Here is a 27,773-nt window from a genome sequence, read left to right on the forward strand (position 1 = left end):
TGAGCATGATGCGGCGGCAGCCCACCTGCGAGGACGTTTACAGCACCAAGAGTGACCTCGCCATCAACATCAAGACACTCAAAGGTCAGTCTATGGCTTTGGTCAGGGATTCACAAATTGTACAAAATGTACCACCGGTGGTGCGCGAGCTGCTTCTAGGGGGCACGCCAGATGAAAAGGGCTATGACAGAGAGATGTTAAAATGATTTTTAAAAATCTTTTGTAAATTGAGTGACCTCGGGGGGGCGCTGTGGCGTAACAGGCTACAGCACTCATGCCATGTACGGGTCCGAGTGCCCACGGGGACACAGGTTCGATTCCGACCTGCATTAATTTACCGATCCCACCCCATCTCTCCCTCCCACTTGCTTCCTGTCTCTCTCTACTGTCCTATATGTATAAAGGGAAAAATACTGTAAAAATACCTCGCCATGAACATCAAGACACTCAAAGGTCAGCGCCTATGGCTTTGGCCAACGATGAGGAGAGATAAAAGCCCACACACCTTCATATCAGATGGCTCAAACACGTGATAGACGCAAACGATGACTCAGAGACTGAAACGGTTGAGGTTCAATGGTGGATTGGCTCAGTTTCTTACGAGTTTAGTTTCCAAAGATGTCTTCAAAGACCTAGTTTTGGGATAGTCACAGTATTTGTAACTATTTTGAAATCTGATTTGAGTTGTTCACAGATGTGGCTTTTTTTTTCTTTTTTTTGTGTTTCCATGTAGGTCATCACCATGACGACGGCACCCAGAGCGACTCGGAGGACCCGGTGCTCAAGGGCAAGAGGAGCAAGTCGCGCCACTCCGTCCAGTCGCAGGAGTCCCTCCCGTCACACCTCTCAGTGCCCACCTCAGAGCCTCTGCCGCCCGCTCAGCCGCCCGTTCAGCCGCCCGTTCAGCTGTCCCCGCCCAAGCTGGCGCCCCCGTCCCCCGTGGCCCCCCAGGCCGTGATGTGCCTGTCCCCGCAGGAGGCCCCCTCGCCCCCCCCTCCTCAGGCGCGCCACCAGCCTCACGCCGACCCCCCCAGCCAGCAGGCCTTCGTCATCGAGTTCTTCGACGACAACCCGCGCAAGAAGCGCTCGCAGTCCTTCACCGCCAACCCGGACTCGTACTCGGCCCTGCGCGCCAAGCTGGAGCGGCGCAAGGGCAGCGGGCACAGCGGCGAGCGCCCGGCCTCGGTCCACGGGCACCCGCCGCCCACCCAGCAGATGACCGTCCCCCTGAAGGGCTCGGCCGCCCACGGCCACGCCCACCCGCCCGGCGGCCCGCAGCAGCGCTCCAGCTCGCTCAAGCGGGAGAAGACCGACGAGACGTCCAGCAGCAGCGGCGGCGGTGGCGGCGGCGGAGGGGGAGGTAGCCACTCGCCATCCCCACCGGGCGCCGCCGGGACCCGTCCGGCCCACCGGCCGTTCGGCAGCGCGGGCAGGAAGTCCAGGCTGGCCCAGGAGTTTGCGGCGGAGCTCCTGAAGGAGAGTCCGCCTCCCCCGCCCATGTCGGCTCCCCCCGTGATGACCGCGGGCCCCTCTCAACACCTCCTGCCCTCTCCGGGTGACCTGAGCGGCCCGGGGTCGATCTCTTACCCCTCCTCCCCCTCGCAATGCACCTCCTCTTACCCCCCCCGCCCCCCCGCCGCGCCCCACTCCCCGCCCGTCCCGCAGGAAGTCCCCGTCCCCGTCCCCGTCCCCACTTCCTGCCTGCCGACGGAGCCTTCTCAGATGCCTCCCAGCATCAGCATGACGGAGAGCTTTAGCATGAGCACGAGCGTTAGCATCAGCATCAGCGGCGTGGACCCGCGCACCTCGCGCGCCATGAGGATGGAGGAGGATGACAGCCTGAGCGACGCCGGCACCTACACCATCGAGACCGAGTCCCAGGACAAGGAGGTGGAGGAGGCGCGGAGCATGATCGACCAGGTATAAGACCGGAACAGGGTTTTTTGTCAAGGTCGAGGAGACCATTCAATATTGTATTCGTTATATTTGATCATAGACCCCAAGAAGAGTAGCTGCTGCTTTGCAAAAGCTAATGGGGATTTAAATAACAGCAAACAAACAAACCGTTCAGATAGAAGTTGAAATCTACTGCTACAAACGGCAAATGTGTATAGGTCGTAACTAAGTCATACAGGTCATAGAGGTCATAGAGGTCATAGGGGTCATGCTACCTTTTGACCCTCTCATGTGCTAGTGTTCACATTTGGCACATATCACCCAGGGCCGCGTTTCCCAAAACCATAGTTGCTAACTAAGGTAGCAACTTTGTTTGTTGCAATGCAATTTCCCATTGCCAACCAACCAAGTTGCCAACAGGTTAACAACTAATGTTTTGTAAAATGCGCCCCAGATCACAACTATTGCTAATACAGAAAAAGAGTTTGTTGTGTCATACTGTACTTACCTGCTGTCCTCAACTCGTCAGGTGTTTGGTGTGCTGGACTCACCTGAGTACAGTGGCCCCACTCTGGGCATAACTCGTCCGGTGATCGAGGATGGCCGGGAAGAGTATCTGGTCACTCACAGCCCTGCCGACCTGGCCTCTGCCACCATCCAGGGCCTCAGCATCCCCAAACACAGCCCGGATCCGGCCCAGGCACAGGTACCGGAAACCTAGCAGCTAATCTAGTGCCTAGCATCCTTCCGGGGTCATCCCTATGTTCCCTGGGTCCTATGTTCCCCGGTTTCCCCCAAAAGGGTCCTATGTTCCCCGGTTGCAATATACACCGGAGAACATAGGGCCCTTTTTGAGAAAAGCAGGGAATATAGAACCCTTTTTAAAATTTCCCCAAAAAAGTTCCTATGTTCCCCGGTCCCATACAAAGTGGGGAACAGAGGACCTGGGGAACCTAGGTGAGCTCCCCTTCTTCCTCCATATCTGTGCTTGAGGCATCACTTGAACCTGTCCCTCTGCTCTGTGATGTACTATTACTCAACCTCACTCTATCTGTGTGTCTGTCGCTGCTCTTCCCCATGCTAGCCCCAGGCGTCCCAGAGCAGCCCCAAATGGGTGTCCCGCTGGGCTAGCTTAGCTGACAGCTACACAGAGCCTGGAGCCCCAGGAGCAAGCCCACAGATGGAGCCAGATAGAGGTAAGACCAGTGGTGTAGTCTATGTGATACGCAGGTCTACGCAGTACACCCATCCTGTTCACGTTGTAGTATATGTTTCCCCTTGGGGATCAATAAAATATCTATCTATCTGTCTATCTATCTATCTATCCAAAAAGCATCACCTCATACCCACTTAAAATAGGCAAGGATATATATTAACATTTGGGGTTGATCACAGCATCCCCACTACAGCTACCTAGACTACACCACTGGGTGAGACTTGTGTGGTGTTCTTCATATACTGTGTAGTTACATTGGCCTCTCCCTGTGGCTTTTACAGTAAAGATGCAGTAAATGCATTCATTATGTTTTCATTTTTACATTGTAGAGTAATTACATGTGTATTAGCTACACAGCTCAAGGCACAGGACAGTGTTTTGTGCAAGTTAAAAGAAAAAAAAACATATTGATACTAGCCTGATAAACCAGCCTAAATGGATTGGATGTCTAATTTAGTCTGGCCTCGATGAATGGATACAACGGAACATTGTTGATGAGCACAACCCGTTGTCTTTCAAACCGTGTCTGTGCCTATAGGCCAACGCTCCCTCAAAACCCCGCCCCAGAGCCCTCTGCCTCGCCCGCGTTGATTCAAAACACATCTCTGCGTTGTGATTGGTTTAGTTGCCATCTGCCAGATTCAGGGCAGTGTTTTCAAAATGTACAGTGGTCCGAGGCCAGACCCAAATGCAGGCAAAACATTTTGCCGTCCAGCAGTTGGCGCTGGTTTTCCAGGCTATATTGATACCATATTAACTGTGCATTAATCTCATAGCTGAAAACCTTTTGTAAAATCAGTGTATAAGCTGCAGCTAATAGGAAAAATACGTTATTCTGTATCTATTGTATATAACCTGGAACACATGTGGAGTCATTGTTGCCCATAGGCCCTGCCACAGTGGTCATTTTCTCACTTGTGTGTGGACATGTTATGTGTTTCAGATGGAAGGATGCCCCACTCCACCATGCTGAGCCAGAGTCTGGACATGTCGGAGACCGAGAGTAGCCAGGGGTCCCGCACGCGACGCCTCCTGCCCCAAGTGCCCCTCGGGGACAAATCCGAGAGTCCGGTCCCCTGCGTCCTCATCCGCCACGACCCCTATCTGGACTGCGAGCTTCCTGAGCGAGGGTCGGGGCTGCCCGCTCAGCAGGACTCCGCCCAGAGGCTCTGCGTCCAGGACGACGTGGACCCGGACAGCCTGAGCGACACCAGCCGCTCGGAGGACGGCTCCATCCTGGAGAGGAAGCACCGGGGCAGAGGGGCGTCCGGCACGCTGTCCTCCCCGGGGGACGGCGCCGCGCCCTGGGGGATCGGTCAGGAGCCGCCCGCGCAGACCCCCAAGTCCACCTCCTTCTACATCGGGTCGGACGACGGGTCGCAAGGTCGGCCGGAGCCGTCCAGGAGCCCGCTGTCGTCGCAGTCGGAGAGGGACCCGTCCCCGCGGACGCCCCCGACCACCGTCCTGATCCGCCACCTGAGCGGGCACGAGCCGCGGCGCAGCGTCAAGCCCAACTCCTCGGCGCCCAACCTCCAGACCCACCACGACCGCGACGCGGTGCCCACCAAGGACACCGTGGCGCTGGCGCTGGCCTCGGGCGCGTTCGTCCGGCAGGAGAGCTTCACCAAGGAGCGGACGACCGACGACGTCCAGGTCAAGAGGCTGCCGCACATCTCCAGCCACCCCACGCTCAGGGACCTGGAGCGGGCGGAGGCCGGACTCGAGCCCCCGGCGTTCCTCCAGGAGGCCGAGCGGTCCCTCAGCTCCCCCGAGGACAAGCTCTCGTCCCGGGACGGCAAGACGGGACTCGAGGACTCGATGTCCGGCGAGTCGGACGTGGACACGGCCAGCACGGTCAGCATGGTGAGCAGCAAGAACGCCGCGGCGTCGACGACGACGGCGCCCAAGAAGCGTCCGGCGAGCTCCGCGACGCAGAAGGAGCGGTCAGGGCCGGACAAGGGCCGGCAGCCCACGGCGCGGGAGCGGCTCTCGGAGAAGCGGCGGAGTCACACCACCGCCGGGAGCGACGGCACGGCGAAAGCCGGGAACGCCGCCCAACGCCTGCAGCTTCGCCGGAGCGCCGGGAACCGCGGCTCCCTGGACCTGTCCGAGGGCCAGCAGAACCACGGCCAGAACCACTGGGCCGACGCCGCCTCCTCGTCCGACCACGAGTCCGGCTCCCGCGCGGCCGCCCGCAAGAGGCTGAGCGCCCCTCCGCTGAAGGAGGAAGCGCCCAGCAAGACGTCCAGCAAGGTCGCCCCGCAGGTTCTGACCCGCTCCAACAGCCTGTCCGCCCCGCGGCCCACTCGGGCGTCCATGTTGCGTCGGGCCCGGCTCGGCGAGACCTCGGATAACGAGACCGAAACCGACCGGGCCTCCCAGAGTTCGGACCACGGCAAAACTCCCGCCGACAGCAAGAAGCTGTCGCGGCTCGACATCCTGGCCATGCCGCGGAAAAGGACCGGGTCCTTCAATGCCCCGAGCGACACCGAGTCCACCTCGGGCAGGTCAGCTCCGTCCACCCGCCCCTCCGAACCCACCGCCAGCTCACGCAAGGCTGCCCCGGGAGAACCCAAACAGGGGACGACCAAGACGGCGTCAGCGACCGCCAAGCTCCCCTCCGCCCGCGCCCGGTCCAGCACAGCCAAACACACCAACGCAGCAGGTGCGAAACCCCACAAACACCAGAAAGGTAACAAAGATGGTGAGGTGACACATGCAGCCAATTACACATGCTGAGGCACGTTTCCCAAAGCCATACTTGCTAACTAAGTTAGTTGCTAACTAAGCTAACTAAGTTAGCAACTTTGTTGGTTGCAATGCAAATTTCCCATTGCCAACCGACTAAGTTGCTAACAGGTTAGCCACTATGGTTTTGAGAAACGCACCCCAGATCAGTAAGGCAACCAAAGCCAAAGACACCTGCATACCATTATGCACGTTATACACCTCAGATGCATCTGCATACCATTATGCACGTTATATACCTCAGATGTCTACAGCCATGTAACAGGAGTGAAGGTGGGAATGTACAGTATAGGCTGCACGTTAAATAAGATGGTACGGTACTGTGTTCTTAGAAGCTGGACATATGTGCGCTGTAGTGCTATTCGATTGTGGCATGAATAATCACAATCATTTTGGTCAGTATTGGGGTCATGATTATTTGACACGTTACAGTTACATCTGTAAAGCAAAAGAGGACTTGGTTGGAAGTCATCAAAATTACTCATTTCACAGACCTACCCTACAGTATATACAAATCATACAGTCATACAGTATATCAGTTTGGCAAAGATACAATAAACACAACATTTGAGGATAAAGAAACATCTTTGACAGTTAGCCATGTTAAGCACTCTTCCACTCCTCCTCTCTCTCTCTGTGTGTGTGTGTGTGTGTGTGTGTGTGTGTGTGTGTGTGTGTGTGTGTGTGTGTGTGTGTGTGTGTGTGTGTGTGTGTGTGTGTGTGTGTGTGTGTGTGTGTGTGTGTGTGTGTGTGTGTGTGTGTGCGTGTGCGTGTGCGTGTGTGCGCGCGCATACGTGTGTGTGTCCAGCAGGGGCCCGTCGGCGGCAGAAGGGCTCGGACTACTCGTCCACCTCGGAGGAGGAGCAGGAGGTGAGCTCGGGCAGCCAGAGCCAGAAGCACAAGCGCTCGCACGCCTCGGCCTCCACGCAGACCATGCAGGCCCTGAAGGTCACGCCCGTGCGCTCCAAGTCCATCTCGCTGGAGCCCGAGGAGGAGGAGCAGAACGAGCACTTCCAGAACTGGTCCACGCACAGCGCCGAGATCGCCAGGTAGCCACAGCCACAGCCCCTGACACAGTTACAGTCATTTCCCGCATAGCCTTGTGCATTGTGTAAGCCGCAGGACAGTGTTTTATGCAAGCTCAAAGAAACAAAACCATATCAACACCATATGAACTGCTCCCCCTGTATTAACCTCATAGCTGAAGACATTTTGCAAAATCAATGTATAAGCCGCGGCTAATAGTCAGGAAATTACGGTAGGCCTGCAGAATATCTTGCATTGCTGAGAAATACAGGGACAAGGCACAACCCCTCAATTTAGCTGCAGTTCAGCTGTTTCTTTAGCCTATAAATCTAGACGCACCTTTGCGGCAGGAAATGTAATTTGCTGCCGGGGTCGTCTAGCAACTCTCCATTAATTGCGAGCTGGAAAAATTAAACTTCTGTTGGGCCAATCACATTGTGTATACAGTAGAGTCTGAGCTGCAACCATAAGTTGTGACTGTTCAGTGTGAATTCCCCATCCTGCTCCAGTGTTTAATGCAAGTTAAAAGAAACAAAACCATATTAATACCATATTAACTGCCCCTGTGTAGTAACCTCATTGCTGAAAACATTTAGCAAATTCAATGTAGGCCTACAGGCTGAAGGCTAATAGTTGGGAAATGACGGTAGATATTTTGGGTCTTTGTGTCCACCTTATAGGTTGAGTCAGGACCTGGCCAAAGACCTGGCGATCCTTGCCCGTGAGATTCACGATGTGGCGGGTGATGGCGACTCCCAGAGCTCCGGCATGGGCACCACCACCTCCCCCAGCTCCATCCCAAACACACCCGCCTCCACCATCTCCGCCCGGGAGGAAGTAAGTCCCAGCTCCCTCACGCCCTCCCTCATGGCCTCATTTTCCATCATGTAAACCCAGTATTCCATAACATGCAGTGCAACTGCCGTCGGCGGCCATGTTGCCCAGATCCATAATGGCTGACCTGCAGTGCTCCTCGCCAGAGAATGCACAACGTACTGTAGCAGAGGCTTGGTGGAACCCTTTTTTAACAGGGGTAGTCCAGACGTTCGTGAAAAAGTTCTTTAAAAAAGTCTTGAATTGGAGCTCTTTTTTGACGGTGTTCACCAGTGTTTCTTCCTTCTCTCTCGTGCAGAGGCCATATGCATCATTGCAGGGGGTCCTGTCATCCCAGGTGCTTAAATCATTGTTCACGAGTTCATTTGTGCTCCACTAACTTGCCGATGGTTGCATTTCTCACTTGCTTTGCAAAAAAATAAAAGATCTCACAGATGTGGTTAACACTGCTTTTCCCCCCCCATCATAAATTTACTTTTCTTAGCGACTAACAGGGCACGTTCAATCAAGGCATTTAGTGTCTACTATTACTACTAATCCTACTCTTATCTTAACCATGGAGCTAAATGATCTTGATTGGATACTATCATAAGGCCGTGAAGTGTCTTTGCGAGCACTAGCTTGTGGGTGGCATGACGTGCTGTGTGTACTTAGCGATGTACAGTATCAGGCTTTGCTTTAACTGCATGCACTACTCACCGCCAAAAGGTTTGCTCAGAAATAAGCATTTCTAAGCAAACTACACTCTAAAGGCATTCTGTGTCACTCAGTGGCCAAACTTTTCCTGGTAACTGAGATCACCTAATTATTGTGTCCAGACGTCTTTGTGGATCTAACAGTGTTGTGTTCTCTCGGACGCTCACCTGCTGTTTTGTGTGTCCAGTTGGTACAGCACATACCTGAGGCCAGTTTGAACTACCAGAAAGTTCCACCAGGTTCCCTCAGTCCCCTGGAGCAGGATTCCAATATGAATGAACAAGAATCGAAGCGACGCCCCTGGAATAGGGAAGAGGTTTGCAGATTTCTGCGGTCTCTTTTGTTAAAGTGAAGTGATGCTTTTATCCAAAGTGACGTGTAGCCTACTGGCAACAGCGGGTGCAGAATTTGAACTCGGTCCAACCTATTCATAGTGTGATGTAATATAATATAATATAATATAATGAAAGGAAATTGCTTAAAAGTTTTCCATCCCTTCTGACACAGGTCATTCTGGACAATCTCATGCTGAATCCTGTCTCCCAGCTCTCCCAGGCCATTCGAGAGAATACAGAGCAGCTCACAGAGAAAATGAAGTAAGGACTAATAAGTATCCATTTTTGTCATGGCATAGCCAGGGGTTGGAATTACAGGTTTTTTTACAGGTTATCAGGATTATTATTTATATTTACTCTGTATTTTGAAGATAATAAGAGCTATTTGCATTTGAAAGGAATACTAGGGTTAATTTCCTGCCTTGGTTGTTTTCAGGGTCATGTTCCGGAACAAGACAGAAGTGTGGGAGGAAATTGAGGCAAAGATTAACTCTGAAAATGAAGTCCCTATCCTGAAAACATCTAATAAGGTTTCTAATAATTTTTCCACTTGGTAGCCATTTTAAGTGCTATATTTTCAATACAGAACTCTTGGAAATACTAACAACATGTCCTTGCGTTACAGGAAATCTCTTCAATCCTGCAAGAGTTGAGGAGAGTTCAGAGACAGTTGGAGGGTAAGTGAACAAAATGATTGTATGTTTTTTTTATTTTGGCTACTCTGGCTCTTTGTGTAAGAATGGGACAGTGCACAAACAAAAACAGTCTAAAAATGGAATCAAATCGAGGGCTGAGAGCCAAAGGGGCGTAAAGCCCAACGCCCACCAGAAACGGCGTTCAGCGGTGTTCGGCGGTCTGGGCTTGCCGCGCAGGATTTTAGAATAGTTTTCTATCTCTGTGCGGCTGCTGCGCGGCAGACGTTTCCAGTGGGCGATGCTCCATTGAAAACAATGGAATTCTAAGTTTTTTCGTGGCGCGGCGCGCCGCGTACGCTTCTGGTGGGCGATGGCCTTAAGTGACATTTTGGTCAAAATTGAGTTATATATATCACCTGAAAGCTCTTGATGAGCTCTCTTAGCTGACAAAATTATAGAAGTAAAATATTTATTATAAATATATAGTTATTGAACAAAAACCCAAAGGTCTTTAACTGTGAACATATAGAAGCAGCTAGATTTGTTTTGCCTCTCCTGTAAAGTTGGTGAAATGTCACTTACGTCCCTTTGGTTCTCAGCCCTCGAAATGCAAATTTTTGGCAAGCATCACACGTCTCACACGTTGACAAAACTTGACAGTGTTTGCTTTTGTTCGTTCCTTTATCTCTGTGTCACTGCAGTTATCAACACCATTGTGGAGCCCAGTGGAAGTCCCAAGATGGCCGCCACGGCTTCCCCTACACCGGGCACGCCGAGACACACCTCCAAAGCCAAGGCTCCGACGCAGGCCCGGCACTCTGGCGGCCGGGCCACCGGTCCCGCCACCCCGAACGCCAACGAGAGAACCAAGAGGGGAACGCGGGGATCAGATGACCAGAAGTACTTGGTCTGATGCAGTTCGGATCAAGCCTACGAGTCCTACGAGGAAAGTTAGGGAGTAATGCTGTATTTAAGACGAAAAAACAAAATTGCTGACATGTTGCACAAGCTTTGAAGGCAAAACTGTATATGTACAAAAAAACAGCTAGAGCTTGTTTTGCTTTGCTTAAACAAGTGTATCGATGTCCCACATGCCTTGTGTGATTGGTTGGTGTCCCTTTGGTCAAGTGAGAAGCTGGTCTTTTAGAGGACCCATGAATGGGATCCCTGCTCCATAATGTGAGATCCATTTTGTGCCACTTCTGTTGTGTTTGTTCTGTGCTATGATAGCCATAGCATAGATTATGTTGTACCTATTGAAGATGTGTGGAAGATGAGGTGGGGGTGCTTGAGGGTGGGGGGACGCAGCAATACTATGGGCCAAAACAGTGTAGCATACCAGAATGATCCATGCGGGCTTCCTTTGATTTTTCTTTTGTTCAAATTTAGCCAAGGTATGTTCACTGACTTCTATACTAAAGGAAATAGTGAATTATAATTGATTGGTTTGGTGATTATGTTTTTGAATGTGGTTGTCAGGAATTATCTTTGATCCCTAAAGCGTTTTTTTAATGAATGTTGTGATGTAGATTGCCATGATAGCGCTTGGGAATATGCCTTCCAGAACCTATTTTGTTTGGAGCAGTACAGTTTAGTGTAGAAAAGCCCCGAGCAATTGGAGTCTTACAAATCATATTGCGTTGATTTGGAACATGAAAATGGTCACTGTGAACGCTTTGGCACAGACTTTAATGACTGTGCTTTTTTTTCTCACACAGAATCTAGAAAAAATCACAGACAGGTATAGATCAGCATATGCTGTGTGCATACATAACAATGTATGGTGGTATTTCACAAATCCAACTTGAGCAGTAAAATTACTTGAACAATCAGGCAGTTCTCTCCTCAAAGATCCCATCTCTGATGTTTACGTTGGTGTAAATATGATTTAACCAAGAGACAGCGGAGGACACACACCATTATGCAGTGTGTTGAGGTTATGTTGTGTGACAGCCTGGTTGCTTACTGATGTTTTGCCCAGGCTAGACTTGAATGTGCAGTACTGTTTTCAGATTTTGACAATGAATCCAGAAGGCAAACGGGTCTCTTCTTCTTGTGTATCAGTAGCCTGGCCTTTAGCACTATAGCATTCCTGATTCAGATAATTAGCATGTCAGCTATATCCATATACTGAAATATTGAGTCATATCAGGCAGTGTAGACTAAATTTAGCAAAGGACCATGAGTTGTGTCAGTTTCATTTGAAGGAAAATATGGACAACTATGGCACATGACATCATAGATTTGCTTTAAAGCAACACTAAAGAGTTTTTCGTACCTTAAAATAATGTTTCCAAAATCATTTCAGCGGTTTATCAACTCGTAACAGGGTGAACGGCACCTCTGCTTTCACTTCGCGGCCCTCTATCGGCTATAACCGCACTATGTAACTTTACGAGGTGGGGTAGTGTATCTGTAGTTCGATGAAATGAGACATCAGAAACTACAAATACATCATACTTTCATAAAATCATGCAACATATTCTACCTTGTCTGTTATTTGCTGGATAAACATATAGAGAGTGTTCGACAGAGGAAAAGTGCTTTAGTGTTGCTTTAATCATTTAATCATCATTTAGTCCAAACGGCAACAGACGAGATCAACTTCCTCATTAAGTTCTTCTCCCTAGCATTGTCCCATATACTCGGCAAAGGAAACAAAGATTTTTTAATGAGAATGTATTAGGCCAATAATGTATGGCTTCCCAGTAGTAAGACAACCATTTATGGCTTCCCAGTAGTTAGACAAACATAACCAAACCGTAACGTTTGTATTTTGATTTCCTTTCCAACCTACTAAGCAAAATATTTGGCTTGCAAAAAGGCAACATGCTCCTAAACTGGCAAGACCTGTGTGCTCCACAGGAAGCGTCTTCATCTTTTTCATTTGAATATTTTTACTTGTACTTGTACTTAACTTGTACTTGTATTTTTACTCATTTGTATCTTTCTCCCTGCAGATCTGGGTATTTGTATTTTCGGTTGGATGGTTTATTTTCATTGCGCAGAAGTCTCTCCGTTCAGTGTGCTGTACACGTACTATAGCTGCTTCACGTAGACTGCAGTTCTTGAAAGATTCTTAAAAAGAAGTAGTCTTTTGAGCAAAGCTTGAATGAGGGGCATTACAGTAGTTAAAAGACTGCAATCGTTCAGTTCACTAAGATGCCGTTCATTTACAGTTATATCAGCTGTTTATAATGCTTATCACTCAGAGGCTTTTCAAATACCACATGATTGTGTTTTGTTTGTGATTGATAGCTGAGTGGTATGATGATTACCCAACACAGGCCAAACATCATGGCTAGTTCATTTTCCATATCACATTTATGTTCTCATATATATAGAAAAAGTATTTTGTAAAAAATAATCAAGTTCTTTCTCCTGCTGCACTCTGCTAAATTGCTCTTCTTGTTTGGTGCTTTGTTCAAATGTCATAAGTCTGAAACAAGCCATTTGTTTTGGCCTGTGCTGTACGCAAACCAGATGTATTATCACATTTGATCAACAATGTATTACCAGCTTCAGTCTGCCATCACAGCAGTGGTATCTATGGACATAGTGGGAGCTGCGGTGAACCCCTGGTATGCGCAAACACAGTTGGGGGATGTGAGATTGTGTGTGTAGTGAAACAGCGTATAAATGTATGTGTACAAAAAAAAGAATGAAAAAGAACAACAAAAACGTACAATATTTTGTCCACAATGCATGTGAACCATAATTTAGTGTAGCTGGGTGAGAGTTTTGGCTAGTTCACCAAATGTGCACTTTTCATTTGAAAAAAAAGAAAATAAATCTATACGCCGCAAAATTTTGCAGGTGAAAGTGGAAAATGTACATGGCAGTAAATCTGGAACGTTAAGTGGCTGAAATATAGGTTATGCACCATTTTAGACATTCAAAAGGGCAGGCTTTTTAGCGTACTGTTGAATCACTTATAGGTTTTTGTCACTTATAGGTTGTTTTTTTAAAATGCTTACATTTATATCCTGGTGTCAATCTGGAATCTCTGGAGTCACTGATGCTACCACTGCTTCCTTCAGCCAATAGTAATCAAGAATGTAGTAACCTAGTTAAAAACCGACATCTGATTGGCTATACGACTATTCATCAGCTGCTGTTGTGATGACATTACCTGGTCTACTATTACTTTCAGTGCATGGAGCTCTGTAATAAGCTTTGTTAGATGACAAAACACATACTTCTGTATGTACACCATGTGACCATAAAATGCAACAGTGTAACTTACCAACTTGGCTCATATTGTTAAACACTGACTTCCTAATATTCTCTGTATTTAATGATTATTATTTTATATGGAATATTACTTTTTTTCCATTCTTAAGTTCCATATCTCCACCTGCACCATGTAGAATGTATTTCATTTTTTTATCATCTCATTTGTAATAAACTGATTTCAGTCATAAATACTTGGGAGTGCTCATCTTAATTTACACATGTAAACAAACTTGACTTGAATCATGATGCTATTGAATATTTATTTCATTTTTATATTAGACCTACTGTATACAAATACCATAATACCGCAATCATGATGACATAAACATTTATTTAACTTTTATATAAGACGTATAAATACCATCACAGTCAAGGATAAAATATGAAGGCAGATGTTGAAGACGCAAATGGCTATTTTATACTGTATATGAATAAAAACAAAGATTCTTACAATAGCACTGGAAATTCTAATATTGGGATAACTGCAGTATATACAAAGGTAAAGCATGGAGTGGGACATCATTTATTTTCATTTGTGTAAAATTGAGAAAAAAAATCTCAAAATAAACGAAAATATCAGCCAAAAGCCAAGGGATTAAAATGAAAAAAGATAAGTTGTGGAACAAAAGCAATGGTCTAAATGCTGTGAAATAGACTGTATGGACCATCAGTAATCATGGGGTTCATCAGGTCCCTTTACGCAGATGGGTTAATCCAGCACCATGCAGTCTGCATTCATAATCTAAGTGCTTGATTTTACAGTATACACCTGTGGAAAGGGACCTGATGAAACCCACAACTCTATGCGAGTCACAAAAAAGAAAAGGAAAGAAAAGAAAAAAACTAGCAACTTACAAGAGGTCAGCAAAGAGGTCTGTCTCACCACCAGGGTACATCATCTACCGGTACATCTGCGTCCACACAATGCAGTTAAATAAGACAACTGAATGTAAATAAAAGTATTTTAAAAACATAAAATCAGAGATAAAACTGCACACTATATTACAATGCAAAAATGCAAAACCTAGCACTTGCAGCTGTAAATTTCAAACTTACAGTCTTTCTTCAGACTACAAAATAAAACCTAAATATCCTGGGCATTATGGGTTCAGTTCAGTATTAAAATAATTGTAGGAAAAGTCTAACACCATTAGACCACTAACATGCAGTATCACCACTGGGCAGTGTTTTGTAATGAATCTACGGTAGCCTATTGATTTGAGCGGTTCTGCTGATTAACTGTTAGCTTTACAGTAGCTGCGAAGGTGCAAATGGAGGTAAAATGGTTGGTTTGTGTGTGTGTGTGTGTGTGTGTGTGTGTGTGTGTGTGTGTGTGTGTGTGAAAGGTAGGCTATATGCTTGAGTTGAGTAGCAACATTGCGGCAATATCACCAGTGGAGTTGAAAAATGAAGTCTTTGGTTGGAGCTGAATTTGCTAGCCAGTTAGCACAACACTCTAATATTGTTTGTGGGTGTGTAAGTCAAAAGGTAGTAGATTGGGTTGTAAGCATTTGTACATTCTAAGCTCTGACTTGAACGGAGATGTATACATCCTTTCATTTAGGTGTCAGTTACAGTTTAGCCTGCGCTAGAATCTACCATCAGCAGAGATTCCATCTTGAGTAACTTGACCGATAGTGGACTGGGTGTGTGGTGTGAGGTTCTTCAGATGGCGTTGTGCCTCTAGTCCGGCCTCTCTGTGCTGGGTGAAGCTCTAGCCTGGATGTGGTGTGGTGGTGTGAGGGTCGTCAGATGGCGTTGTGCCTCTAGTCAGGCCCCTCTGTGCTGGGTGAAGCTCTAGCCTGGATGTGGTGTGGTGGTGTGAGGGTCGTCAAATGGCGTTGCTCTTGACAGATGATGCGCGGATGCTGGGGGGACCTCGCGGGTTCTGCCTCTTCTCCTCCTCCAGGTAGCCCTGCCTCATCATCCCAGTCAGGTACATAAAGAGGGCCTGAGAGAGAGAGAGAGAGAGAGAGAGAGAGAGAGAGAGAGATGACAAATGATACTGATAGAAGAGGGCAAAACCAACGCAAAGACTACTTTATCCATTCCTTATGTCACATGATTTAACAAGGCTTCTCAAGTAAAAACAACAAAACAATTAACCACAAAACAAACAAACAAAACAATTAACCAATCTGACTTTCAAAACGAACAATTCGTCACAGAGAAGATCCATCAGGAGGCACACAGGCATGAAGGAAAACATATCTTTCATTTTCTTCTGGGACTTTCTGGATTTGGTGTCTGTTGACATCCAGTAGATGTCAGTGTTGCTAAACCATTTAAATGTGTGCTGTGTGTTGGAGGGAGCAGATGTAACTCGTGTAAAAGAATCAGCACAAGACTATGTGGTACACGAAGGATGTACACAAACACACATAACACACACACACACACACACACACACACACACACACACACACACACACATACACACACACACACAGAGACACCAGACACACACACACACACACACACACACAGAGACACCAGACACACACACACACACACACACACACACACACACACAAACACACACAGACACACACAAATGAAGCAGTACCTTCCAAGCATCTTCCAGCTCCGGGGTCAAGCCATCCTTCAGTATTGGCTGGATGGCTCGGATAAACTCGGGCATGACATACTGCAAAACAGCAGAGACAAATATCAGGAGGTTTTCCGCAGTGTCCTAATGCTTGTGTGAAGCCAATACACATGATGTAGGTATCAGATCAATAATCTCAACCAGAGGCTCTCAACCTTTAAGGTACAAAAGCACACCAAATGTCAAACCAATATGTCAAGGCCCACTGACTTATAGTTACTGATTATAACACATGTCACACACATGAGTGTAGGCTTGAACAGGGATGTTCATTCTGGATGAATTCTAAGATATAACAGATATAACAGAGATATAGATATAACAGAGATGTTTTTTTCTATACAGAGTGTTCATGACGTGAGACCAAAGCGACAGGCTCATGCTAACATGAGAGACTGAGCTTTTTAATTAAGAGGCTGTGTCATTGATGCTATTAGAAATAGCTCTGTATCTATTTATGAGCATGTACAGTATAAATATGCATTGGGTTCCTCAAAATACCACAGCACAGCTCACTTTGCCTCGCGGCACACTTCAATTTAATTTAAATTTAATTTCACTTATAGAGCGCCAAAACATTACACATGTCTCAAGGCGCTTTACAGAGTGCTAAACATTCAGAGAGACACCTGAGAATCACTAGTCTAGATAGCAGCAAATTCCAAGAAGAGTGATAACAACTGCACTGCACAAGCAAGAACAACAACAGCACTGAGAGTCCCCATTCTCATAGCATCATCATCACCGTACAAATCTGTGACGCTCAAACGTTTTCATTCATTCCCCACAACCTGATCCTATCACTCCAGCAGAATGGTAACATTAAAATATTATTTTCGTGTTGTGGTTTCACGTTGCATTTCCCATTTGGGGATCTGATATGTATAACATAATCATATAATCTATATGTTTCTGTGGCTATTTTGTTTTGAATATATGACGTTCATTGTAAAAACTTACAGGCATTAAGAAAGATGGGCACAAAAAAGACAAATTTCATCCTGTTTATTGCACCCCACTATTCCCTAGTGAGGCCCACTTCGAGAGGCACTGGTGTAGGTGAATTAGCATCAATAATGTTAAAGGGTCCCTAGTTAAAGTTGATCCTTAATTCTGTGCTAACCGTTTCCCTAAGCATAATAATAATTTTACCTGCTCTCCGGCTAACTTGCACAAGCAGTGGCAGAGGAGGTCACCAGTGCCACTATACTATAGCAAGTTGTCAGAGAGAGTACTGTGCTTCCAAATGCTTTAGGTGAGTCTGAATGGCACAAAGTTAAGCTGCACAATAATGCAGCAGTCTCCCTGGCACCATGTAAAACCATGTCGATAAGGCCACTGGCATCCAGCAGTGTACCTTTGATATCTGTGTCAACCTCATGAATGACCCTCCACTAACACTGAGAGTTATTCTGGAGAATGCAGAGACAGTGCTGTCCTGAGTTCTACAGCTTAATTCAAATGTGTCCTTTAAAGGCACAAACTGAAGTTTCTGTCATTCATAAACATGTCTCTCCAGACTTTGAGCAGATTTACTTCTAAAGAACTCCTTCCTGAATTCCAAAGTGCTTCCTTATCAGTCGCTTGCTAGTGTTTACAGTTTTACTGAATGTTACATTTCTTGTTCTACTGGGTACTGGGTATTTCCTATAGTGACCAAACCTCTCAATATCACATGCAGGTCAGCAAACTAACGACCGATCCTTTGTATGATAAAACCACAAAATGCACCACAGCCATTACACAGATACTCTAGAACACTTGACAACAACATTGACATATTATGGTCTGGATAATACTCTAGATCAGTGATTCTCAAACTGTGATACGGGTACCACTGGAGGTACGCGGACTCTCTGTTGTGGTACTCTGGGTGTCTCTAAGAATGTTTTATTTCACAAAGACAAAATAATCACTTCAAATGATATAAAAAAATATATAATGAAAAATCATTACAGTACATTTAAACTAGTTTTCTTAGAAAAAAACAAAACCAAGACAATGCAAAACAGTATGTACAATGTGAAATATATTTAAATTGGCCTACGCTACCGTATTTTACTGCTGGTCATAATGGTGGTACTTGGAGACACAATTGTTCTCTGAGGTGGTACTGTAAAAAGTTTGAGAAGCACTGATCTAGATAACATGAGGTCTAGATAACCACCAGATACAGTATATTGAGCACGGCAGACTGGACAGAGTCCTACCATGAAGTATTTGGGGATGGCTCTGTAGTTGTAGTGTTTTCTCCCCAGTTCAAAGGCCAGCTTCTCTAATCGCTCGGGTTCTTCCAGTCGAGCCACGCTCTTCTCAATGAAGGACATCACCCTGGCGCCAAACCATACAATCACAGGTAAGCTACTGTACAACCACACCTTTTAACTTGATTTAAAAGTGCAACCAACATTGAATTATATATCTATTACCATACACAACATACTGGTGTACAGTATGTAGTTCCATTGACATATGAGTGTTTGTATGTGTAGGAGGTTGTTTCTGTGTGTGTGTGTGTGTGTGTGTGTGTGTGTGTGTGTGTGTGTGTGTGTGGTGTGGTGGTGGTGTGTGTGTGTGTGTGTGTGTGTGTGTGTTCACCTCAACCCATGGGCTCGCAGCTCTTTGTTGACGCGAAGCATTTCAATGTCGTCCACCTCACGGAATTCAAAGAACACCTCCTTGCATTCTGGATGGCTCTCGAACAATCTGTTGCCACAACAACACAAAGTGGGTTGCCATTGGATGGAAAATGAAGGTCTTTGTCCCCTTTGAGCAGCAGTCCATCATTGTTCAAGATGTATTGCAGAGCATTCTGTCTCTTGCACTCACCGATGAACTATCCCATTTTTTGAAGAAAGATTTTCTAAAGAATATCTCAGAAACATTATGGATTGGACAAAGGGTATGTCCACTTCAACCTTGAGGACTTTAAGAAGGAGTTTCAGCCATAAGGTACTTTGGTGAAGTTAAGAACTGTATACGAATCCAACTATAGCCTGCAGACATGAATTTCTGAAGGTATGAAATGCATTCAAGCATCCAATATGGACACTCAATGGTCCTGTATCATATGGATGAAGTTTGGATTCAACACAGACATTATTATTATTACGTCATCGTTTGTCATTTAGTTGATGCTACAGTATTATACAGAATGAATTACTGTAACCTAGGCCAATGGGGACAGGCATTCCCCCCTACGGTACGTCCTTATCAGAGTGAGATATGGTAAACTAGACCACTGGAAACATGCATTACCCCCTATGTCCTTATTCAGAGTGAGATATGGTAAGATAGACCAGACCACTAGAAACATGCATTACCCCCTATGTCCTTATTCAGAGTGAATTATGGTAAGCTAGACCACTAGGAACATGCATTACCCCCTACAGTATGTCCTTATTCAGAGTGAGATATGGTCAACTAGACCACTAGGAACATGCATTACCCCCTATGTCCTTATTCAGAGTGAGATACAGAATGGTCAACTAGACTAGACCACTGGAAACATGAATTACCCCCTACAGTATGTCCTTATTCAGAGTGAGATATAAACTAGACCACTAGGAACATGCATTGGCCCCTATGCCCTTATTCAGAGTGAATTATGGTAAACTAGACCACTGGAAACATGCATTACCCCGTTTTGTTAAGTAGTATAATGACAAACTGGGGTGGTGGTATCATAATGACAAAGGAACTGGGCTATCAAACAGTATAGCCAGAAAAGTTAAGGGGAGGGTCAATTCCCTGGTGCTACTGCTTTGTCCTTGAGCAAGACTGAAGTTGCTCTAGGGAAACTGGACCTTGTAAGAATCTATCTAACTTTGGAAATAAAAATGTGAGCCAATGAAAAAGTGAGTACCAGCACGGCTGTTTAATATGGGTCCATCAGCACCAAAACATGAACTTCCTTTTCAATACAGCACCAGTGGCAGCAGTATTACAAAATGTCAACAAATAGGATGCTGTATTCAGCTGCCCAGTGAATTACTTGGTAGTGTAAAAAAGCAAACTTGTCGTCTGAATCCTTGTGAAGATTCTAGAATGGTTCATCTCCTGCTGGGATTTAAAAGCCCTCCCTGGTCCCTGACAAAGGCACCATGGGAAAAAGTGGCAGGAAAAACAGACATTTTCCCAAATGGCAAAGCAGCGGAGGGTCTGAATGCAGGGATGGCATCAGTAGCGGCCCTGAAGGAGTCCCTAGAGATTCTAGTCTCTTCTTATGGAATGGAAATTTAGTCTGGACGAAGAGAGTGGGAAAAAAATCGACGCATTCAACAGAGTTCTCAGGACTGACTGCGTCCTTGGGCCAAGAGACAGAAGAGCAGACTACTATGTCAGGGGGATCTCTATGTCAATGTCAACGCCACTGTCAATGTATTTATAGCACGCTTATCAACAACGGCATTATACGATTGATCACTTCCCAACAGACTTTATTCACTTATGTCCCGAAGAAGGGGACTGTTCTGATCAATATCATTTCACAGTTGTTTTATAGTCCCTACGTCAGTCTCCATATTTCTGCTTGTAAAAGGGTGTTGGTGTTTGTAGTTTATAGTTTGAATGCAAGTCTGAGTGAAACAGATAAAAGAATATGTGGGAAAAAAACAGCATTCAATTTATATTGTATTAACCACCTGTTGCAGGTTTGTTATCTGAACCAACTGCTCCCCGGACTAAGGGCTGCCCACTGCTCTGGGTGTGTGTGTATGCGTGCTCCTTGTGTGGGTATGCTCCTAGTGAACTCACTGCTCCGAGTGTGTGTGTGTATGTGTGTGTGTGTGTGTGCATGTGTGTGTGTGTGTGTGTGTGTGTGTGTGTGTGTGTGTGTGTGTGTGTGTGTGAACGTGTGTGTACACTACCCCCGGAAGAATAAAATGCAGAGCACAAATTTCCTACAGGACGAATAAAGTATAACTTAACTTTATTTTGTTTGATATTCATAATACCGACTATATTCAATTCCATTATTCAATTGCCTACAAGCTGAAAAAAAAACCCTGCTGCTGATACAATACATATAACTGATGCAAAATTTGAGGTGGGTCACGGTCCACCATGTAGATGGTGGTGTAAAAGATGGTGGGAAGAATGTAGGGGAAACTCCCCTGTGTGGGAATGGATGTGTGTGTGCTGTTTAGTTTGCAAACAAAAAGGGAAGCGCCATTAAAAATCTATCCACAGAAATCGCGGAATGTTTGCAAATATGACACGCAAATGTCTGCCACGGTCCAGTGAGAGCCGTGGCTATGTCGAGGCCTCCGCCATATACCTGTCCCCACGCCGCACGTAGAGCACGTAGATCTCGTAGGTCTCGTCTCGCATCACTGACCGCACTTCACTCTTGATCTCATCCAACTCATTTTTCAACTGTGCATACCCGTAATTTCCCGACTATTAGCCGTGGCTTAAACATTGATTTTGCAAAATTTCTTCAGCTATGAGGTTATTACAGGGGGGCAGTTAATATGGTGTTAATATGGTTTTGTTTCTTTTAACTTGCGTAAAACACTGTCCTGCGGCTTATACACAATGCGGCTTATATGCGGGAAATTACTGTAATGACTAATAATTGCATGTGTCTCTGAAGCACACACACTCTACATTGTTCATTCAACTGGTAGCTGTGTAAAAGCTATTGTTTTTGTTTTTGTTCAATGCTTGTACTGTATGCATCTAACCAGGTGATGGTGAAATGCCACTGCACACAGGCGTAATAGCCTTTTGTTACAATGTGCCCTCTAGTTCCCCAATGGAGAGCGAAGAGCTTGAACTGAGATTGTTTTGGTTCTTTCTCTTCAACAGCCAGAACAGTCACAATGCCCTCTTTTATGGTCTGGTTCAGGTTCATGGTTCATGGTTCAGGTCTGTTTCTCTCCATGGACCGGACTTCAGTGGTGGCCAGTGGAACATCACTCAGCACCCACGCACCCATATCAACTGCGTGTGTTGGTATGGCGACATGAAGGTCAGATGAACTGCCCGATGAATGAGCCGGAGGAGTGATGAATGCCTGAAGGAAGCGTGGCGAGTCTTTTGTGCGTGTGACGTGTCCGTTTAGTGTGAGCTGAGTTACAATAGGGTCATGCTCAGGCATGTGTCAGAAAACCGAGGGCATATTGATCAAGCTCACGGTTTGAGGCTTGGTTGCTAAGCCAGGAAATATTACTTCACAAATACAGTACATACTTTTCTGTAAACATTCAGTTCCCCTGAACAGAATCAGACTTACATGGCTACTTTCAACAGTCATTTGACATTTCCATGTTCATGAATTTCTCTCCCTGTAACTCACACTGAGACATGGAGACATGGAGAGGCTTAGTAGATATGATATAAGCACCAGTTGGACAACTGTGAATGCACAACCAAGTTGTTGAATATTTGCTACTTTGAACACAATATCTAGACTTATTTTCTATACCAATGCACAGATTTATGTTCATATGATTATGGTTGTAATTTGTTCAACCCTCAATGGCTCAATGGATACAATGGGGCACAAAAATGAGGAAATAACAGTATTATATTATATAAACAAATTGGCCAATGTGTTTGTGAATGTGTACATAAAATAGAATGGCAGGAACCAATTTCACCCACCATGCACACTTGGTTCCCTTCCCCACTGTTGACTTACGGCCTTAATATAACATACAGTATCTCCCTCATAATATAATTATGTTATATATTAAATGTGTGCCATGTGTGCACAATGTGCACAGTAAAAAACACTGATCCACAACATTTAGTCAAACATTAATCTGATTCAAATCTGTTGAGACCATTCTGTTATCATATTCGGCACAGACCACATGAATGTCAGGGGTGACAGACTCATTAGTATAGAAAATCTGACAGAAAATATTACATTTATCATGACTTAAATAAATATAGTCTTCAAGATTTAGAGGTATATTCTTAGCAAGTATTTGAATATGCAAACTATTGTGTTTAATGGTTTGAGAACACAACTGAAGGGACTAACAATTGTCTGTTGATTGAGCCTATACTGACAAAACCATGTCCCACAAATCACCACATCTATGTCCATAAAAGCATTGTCTTGACTGTTTGTGAGGTACAAAGAACTATACAATACTGTATCTTCATTTGAATTTAAACAATTTCAATTAACTTCGTTGGTCGCTTTAACAATTTCAACACAGTTTGAAAATGTGTTTCGGGCATCATTAAACGAGAAAAATAACTGACATACAGTATATGTAGCTGTTTCATCAGCTTCTGTGGATTGATAACTGAGGATGGGTTATATTCTAAAATCCTTACTTACTAACCTGACGAACAGGATGATGCCTGCTCGGGTTATGTCCCGCTGAATGCTACTCCACGATTGCTTTATCATTTCCTTCTGATTGTCCGTAAGCCTCACCAAAGCTATCTCCTCCGAGGAGTTCACAGCTGGCTTGGAGGCAAGTGTTGAAATTGGACAGCCCATGTTGAAAGTAATAAAAAAAAAGAATAATAAACTTCAAAAAATAGACCAAAGACTGACGCTTTGCTGCTGTCTAACAATTGAGATTTTCAGCAGAGCTCAGCACGCGCATCTTCGGTGTTTCTAGTTGCGCCCGCGACAGTCATGATACTACAAACTCGCAGTAGGCTATTGTGCGCGCGACGGAGACCATGGTAGTGCAAGCGAGCGCCACAGGAGTGGTTATTGAAATACCTCTCGTTCATAAACTATAAAAAGACCGGGCACACCAGGCAGCACACACTCAAACACACAATCACGTTCCCTCCCACACACTCACACACACACATTTTCTTATCTGCCTCTTCCATCTCAATTTTGAATAAACAAAACAAAACAAAAAAAACAGAGGGATAATTAAAAAAAAAGAAAAATGAAAACTTCAATAACATATTGCATTTCTCAGCCATTGGATGGGTGGGACATTTTTGACATGAAGACATCTTATGGGAACTTCTCAGTCAGATTAAACCACCAGAGATCACGTAAGGCCGGTAGCTCCCTGTGGGAAGTTGAACCTCTGGGCTATTCAGAGATTTATCATGATAACATGCCCATCTGTTCTCCTTAAAAGACGACCCAATGTCATGGTACAAATGCAAAAGCAACAACACTGACGTATCATTCTTCCAAGTGGATTAAATGACATTTTAGTCATTCTGCAACACAGATTTGACATAGAGTCTTTACCAAACAGTGGGATCTAAGCTACATTCATGCAATACAATAGTAGTTGTCAGGGATTTGGGATCAACCATTGGTAGAAGTTTACAGAGGTTCTCTGCAGGATCACCTTGTTAGGGCCCGAGCACCGAGGTGTAGCTAATGCCCTATTGTTTTTGGAAGGATTATTATAACCTCCACCAAAGACATTATGTTTTCAGCAGGTTTGTTTGTTTGTTTGTTTGTCTGTCTGTCTGTCTACAGTATATTTGAATTTGGCACACCCATAAGATGTCATAGTCATTACTCAGGAACAAAGGCTTGGCCCTGGGTGTGGCCAAGGGACTTGCTAGTGCCCCCTTATGTTACTTATCCCATGGCTGGCATACTGTACACGTTCAGATGCACACACCAAATTTGGTAGGTGTGTGTATCTCCCCAAGATTAACAACTTTTCGTATGTACAATGCGTTAGCCACATCCAACCGGAAGTGAGGCATTTGGGATTTTGTACGCACTGCAATGGTCCCTTCATGCCACCCGGGAATATCAAGGACCGACCTGTGATTACATTGCTTTTCCCACTGAGAGTGCTCATGTGCGTTGCTGTTAGATTGTGTAAAAAACATGGATGCCACTGCAAAGGTTATAGCATACGCTCACTACTCATCTTAAACAACTATGATTGCTAAAGATATGACGCAAGATGCTTGTGAAAGAAGGACATGCAGCTTTCAAGTGACAAAATGAGGTAAGGTGCAATGTGAACGATGATGTTTTCATTGAGAAAGATGTTTTTCCCATGAACATGACATGATGAATTGTGATGCTAAAAGAGCTGTTTCCCATGGGCGAAAACTGAGTACAGTATATATGTATAACTGCTTCACAGTTTATTGATTATTATTGTAATTGTTTAGTAATGATGATATTTACATAACCAAAATGTATGTGTGTGACATAGCAACACCGTCTAGCAACGGAGAGATTGGCTATTTCACTGGTCTTATCGCTACCATTCTTATTTAGTTCATCAGATTTGTTTCACATTCGGTGCATGCAGTTGCAGTTTTCCTGATTCCATATGGTGGGGTCGGGGGTGGGGGCCATGTATGCTGAAATGAATGGCTCCTATAGGTGGAAACTCATGAAATGTGTCAACTATCATCCTTTCAAGTCTGTATTCAAGGACATACAGTAGATTTGGCCTGTGATGTGGCCCAGGGACTCCATAGCGCCCCCATATGCCATTGAGTCTTGTGGTCAGTAAATAGCTTCATCCGCACAGAACAAAAGTGGCTAGAGATGTGGGCCTCATTAAGATGAACATAAGGGGAGGGCGGTCATGTGGGTAGCCTGAAAGTATTTATTTATTTTTTTTAAAGATAACTTGACAGCTGTTGCAGTAGATATCTAGCCTGGGTTTCCCATACTGCCTTGCGCGGTGATTTCTTTCACGCTGCTAAGGCAGTCTGGAAACTAACGCCCCCATGTTCGCCTGATGTTGGAGGCCAATCACAGAACAGGGGAGAAAGCAAGACCATGAAGAGCTATGCAGAGACACATTTGATTGACATCCGTGGCGCCCAATGAACGGATCTGGGCATTTTTTCAAATACGAGAAAATGAACGTCTGGTTGCCAGACCACGTCTCATTTGAGAAGTGGGAGGCGTTAGCCAGGCTAGTAGATATCACAAACTTTATGTTATAAATTGGTTACTTGGAACTGCGTCATTGTGCCCTACATATTTGTGGTGTAGTGCCACTCAGTGAATACCAAATTGCAAAAACCAAACACACATCAGATATGTGCATTTGACAAATGCACCATATGCGAGTGTAACGGGTGCTAGCTGGTTAGCTATGCTGTGGAACGTTAGTAAACCTCACTCCCCGACGCTTCAAGAGCGCTGCTGGCATGAAAGCTAGTAGCCTGGGCTTTTAGCTGGATTGTTAGCACGCTCGACTCCCCATCCGAGGTGCCGCTGTCTCGCGGGTTCGAGTCCGGGCGTGTGCAGGGCTGGACCGCAGTGGTTCCACACAACGCAGGTTACACGAGTGCATACCAAAATGACACGGTATGTGGGCCTGCCTTTACCGCTTGCAGCTATATTTAGTAGTTTGTAGCTGTGAGGAAAGCTTTTTTTGGAACAGTAACAATTGAAAGACAGGAAGAGGAACTTTGTGTCAGTACAGAAAAAATCCTAGTCTGGCAGTCTCTCACCATACTAAGATTGAACATTAGTCTGGGGAGTCTGCGCTTTATTTCTACTGCACAAGAGGCATGATCAATGGGCATCGTTCAAATGACTCTTTTGGATAATCCTTCAACCAATCAAATCAACGATCCGCTGCATCTTTTGGATAAGCTAGTTTGTGATTGGACCCAAAGGCTGTGGACAGGAAGCAGGGGAGATACTGTGGATGTGCAGGTTTCCAGTCTGAGCTGCCGGGGAAATCCAAATTCGCTAGCAGGTCAGGCAGGGTCCACCCAGCCTAGAAAAATTCCCAACAGAGAAGCAATTCCACAAAAGTACACTTTCAATATTCAAATAAAAAATCTGAGGTTACTTATGTTTCTACAAACAAACAGACTCTGATGTTTTGTGGTAAGTCCTTATAGAATCCAACATAAAGGATCCCTGTATTATTCCTGAAAGGTGAGTCCATTTGGGAAACAGGAGACTGTAAATAAATAACATGACTACAGTGTGTTCCACGCCATGTAAATTAGTGTAATGTCAATGATAGGCAGTGGAGCAGAAGCTGTACTGCTAGCCCCATTGACATGTCGAGGGAGGCATTTGACTGGTAAAGCAATCTCATTTGACTATAGTGCACTGTAGGCCTCAATGACGGTATCCTCCTCTCTTGAATGCAGACTCCCTTCTTAGTATACTTAGTCATTTCTCCACTATAACAGAAGCACACTGAGGACCTTCGACAGGACTTTTTTTTTTTTACGTTCATTGGCAAGTATACTAATTTCCCAACTATTAGCCGTAGCTTATACATTGATTTAGCTGTTTTTTTCAGCTATGAGGTTAATAAACGGGGGCAGTTAATATGGTATTAATATGGCTTTGTCTCTTTTAACTTGCATAAAACACTGTCCTGCGAAATTACTGTACTTTAATCCTGCATCTCATAACACTATAAGATGCTATCCTCTGTCCTTAAATACAAATCATCCTCCACTTAAAGAGAAAAAACTATAACTTATATGATCCACACCATCTCTCATGATGGACCCCTGAAGTGGGCTCAAGTAGGTTAATGGAAACAATACATACATGTCTCTCTCCTTCCCACATTAATGTTGCACGGATAATTGCAGGTTTTGGATCTAATCTGCTTGCATGTGGGCTACAGTACATG

General features: G+C 45.3%; 2 protein-coding genes across 2 annotated transcripts in view; one reads left to right on the forward strand and one right to left on the reverse strand.

Moving 5' to 3' along the window:
* cep170bb (centrosomal protein 170Bb) overlaps window positions 1-13,799 on the forward strand; it is a 26,384-nt gene extending 12,585 nt beyond the window's left edge. Inside the window, exons 7-19 of the mRNA XM_062550299.1 lie at window positions 1-84; window positions 734-1,920; window positions 2,426-2,602; window positions 2,981-3,092; window positions 4,056-5,804; window positions 6,669-6,909; window positions 7,567-7,723; window positions 8,019-8,057; window positions 8,604-8,732; window positions 8,924-9,012; window positions 9,188-9,281; window positions 9,377-9,428; window positions 10,088-13,799. The exon at window positions 1-84 is cut by the window's left edge and continues 507 nt beyond it. Of these exons, the coding sequence (XP_062406283.1) occupies window positions 1-84; window positions 734-1,920; window positions 2,426-2,602; window positions 2,981-3,092; window positions 4,056-5,804; window positions 6,669-6,909; window positions 7,567-7,723; window positions 8,019-8,057; window positions 8,604-8,732; window positions 8,924-9,012; window positions 9,188-9,281; window positions 9,377-9,428; window positions 10,088-10,299 (4,322 nt within the window). The 3' untranslated portion in view covers window positions 10,300-13,799. The remainder of the gene's footprint in view (window positions 85-733; window positions 1,921-2,425; window positions 2,603-2,980; window positions 3,093-4,055; window positions 5,805-6,668; window positions 6,910-7,566; window positions 7,724-8,018; window positions 8,058-8,603; window positions 8,733-8,923; window positions 9,013-9,187; window positions 9,282-9,376; window positions 9,429-10,087) is intronic.
* Window positions 13,800-13,868: 69 nt separating this feature from the next.
* On the reverse strand, window positions 13,869-23,897 carry LOC134098454 (cytoglobin-1-like). Its single transcript, XM_062551505.1, has 5 exons — window positions 23,535-23,897; window positions 18,829-18,936; window positions 18,441-18,561; window positions 16,189-16,269; window positions 13,869-15,573 (listed from the first exon to the last, which is right to left on the reverse strand). The coding sequence occupies exons 1-5, from the start codon at window positions 23,693-23,695 to the stop codon at window positions 15,454-15,456; spliced, it is 591 nt and encodes a 196-aa protein (XP_062407489.1). The 5' UTR covers window positions 23,696-23,897; the 3' UTR covers window positions 13,869-15,453.
* Between the last annotated feature and the right edge of the window lie 3,876 nt (window positions 23,898-27,773).

Source organism: Sardina pilchardus, chromosome 12 (genome assembly GCF_963854185.1).
Source record: "Sardina pilchardus chromosome 12, fSarPil1.1, whole genome shotgun sequence".
Classification (NCBI taxonomy): Eukaryota; Metazoa; Chordata; class Actinopteri; order Clupeiformes; family Clupeidae; genus Sardina; species Sardina pilchardus.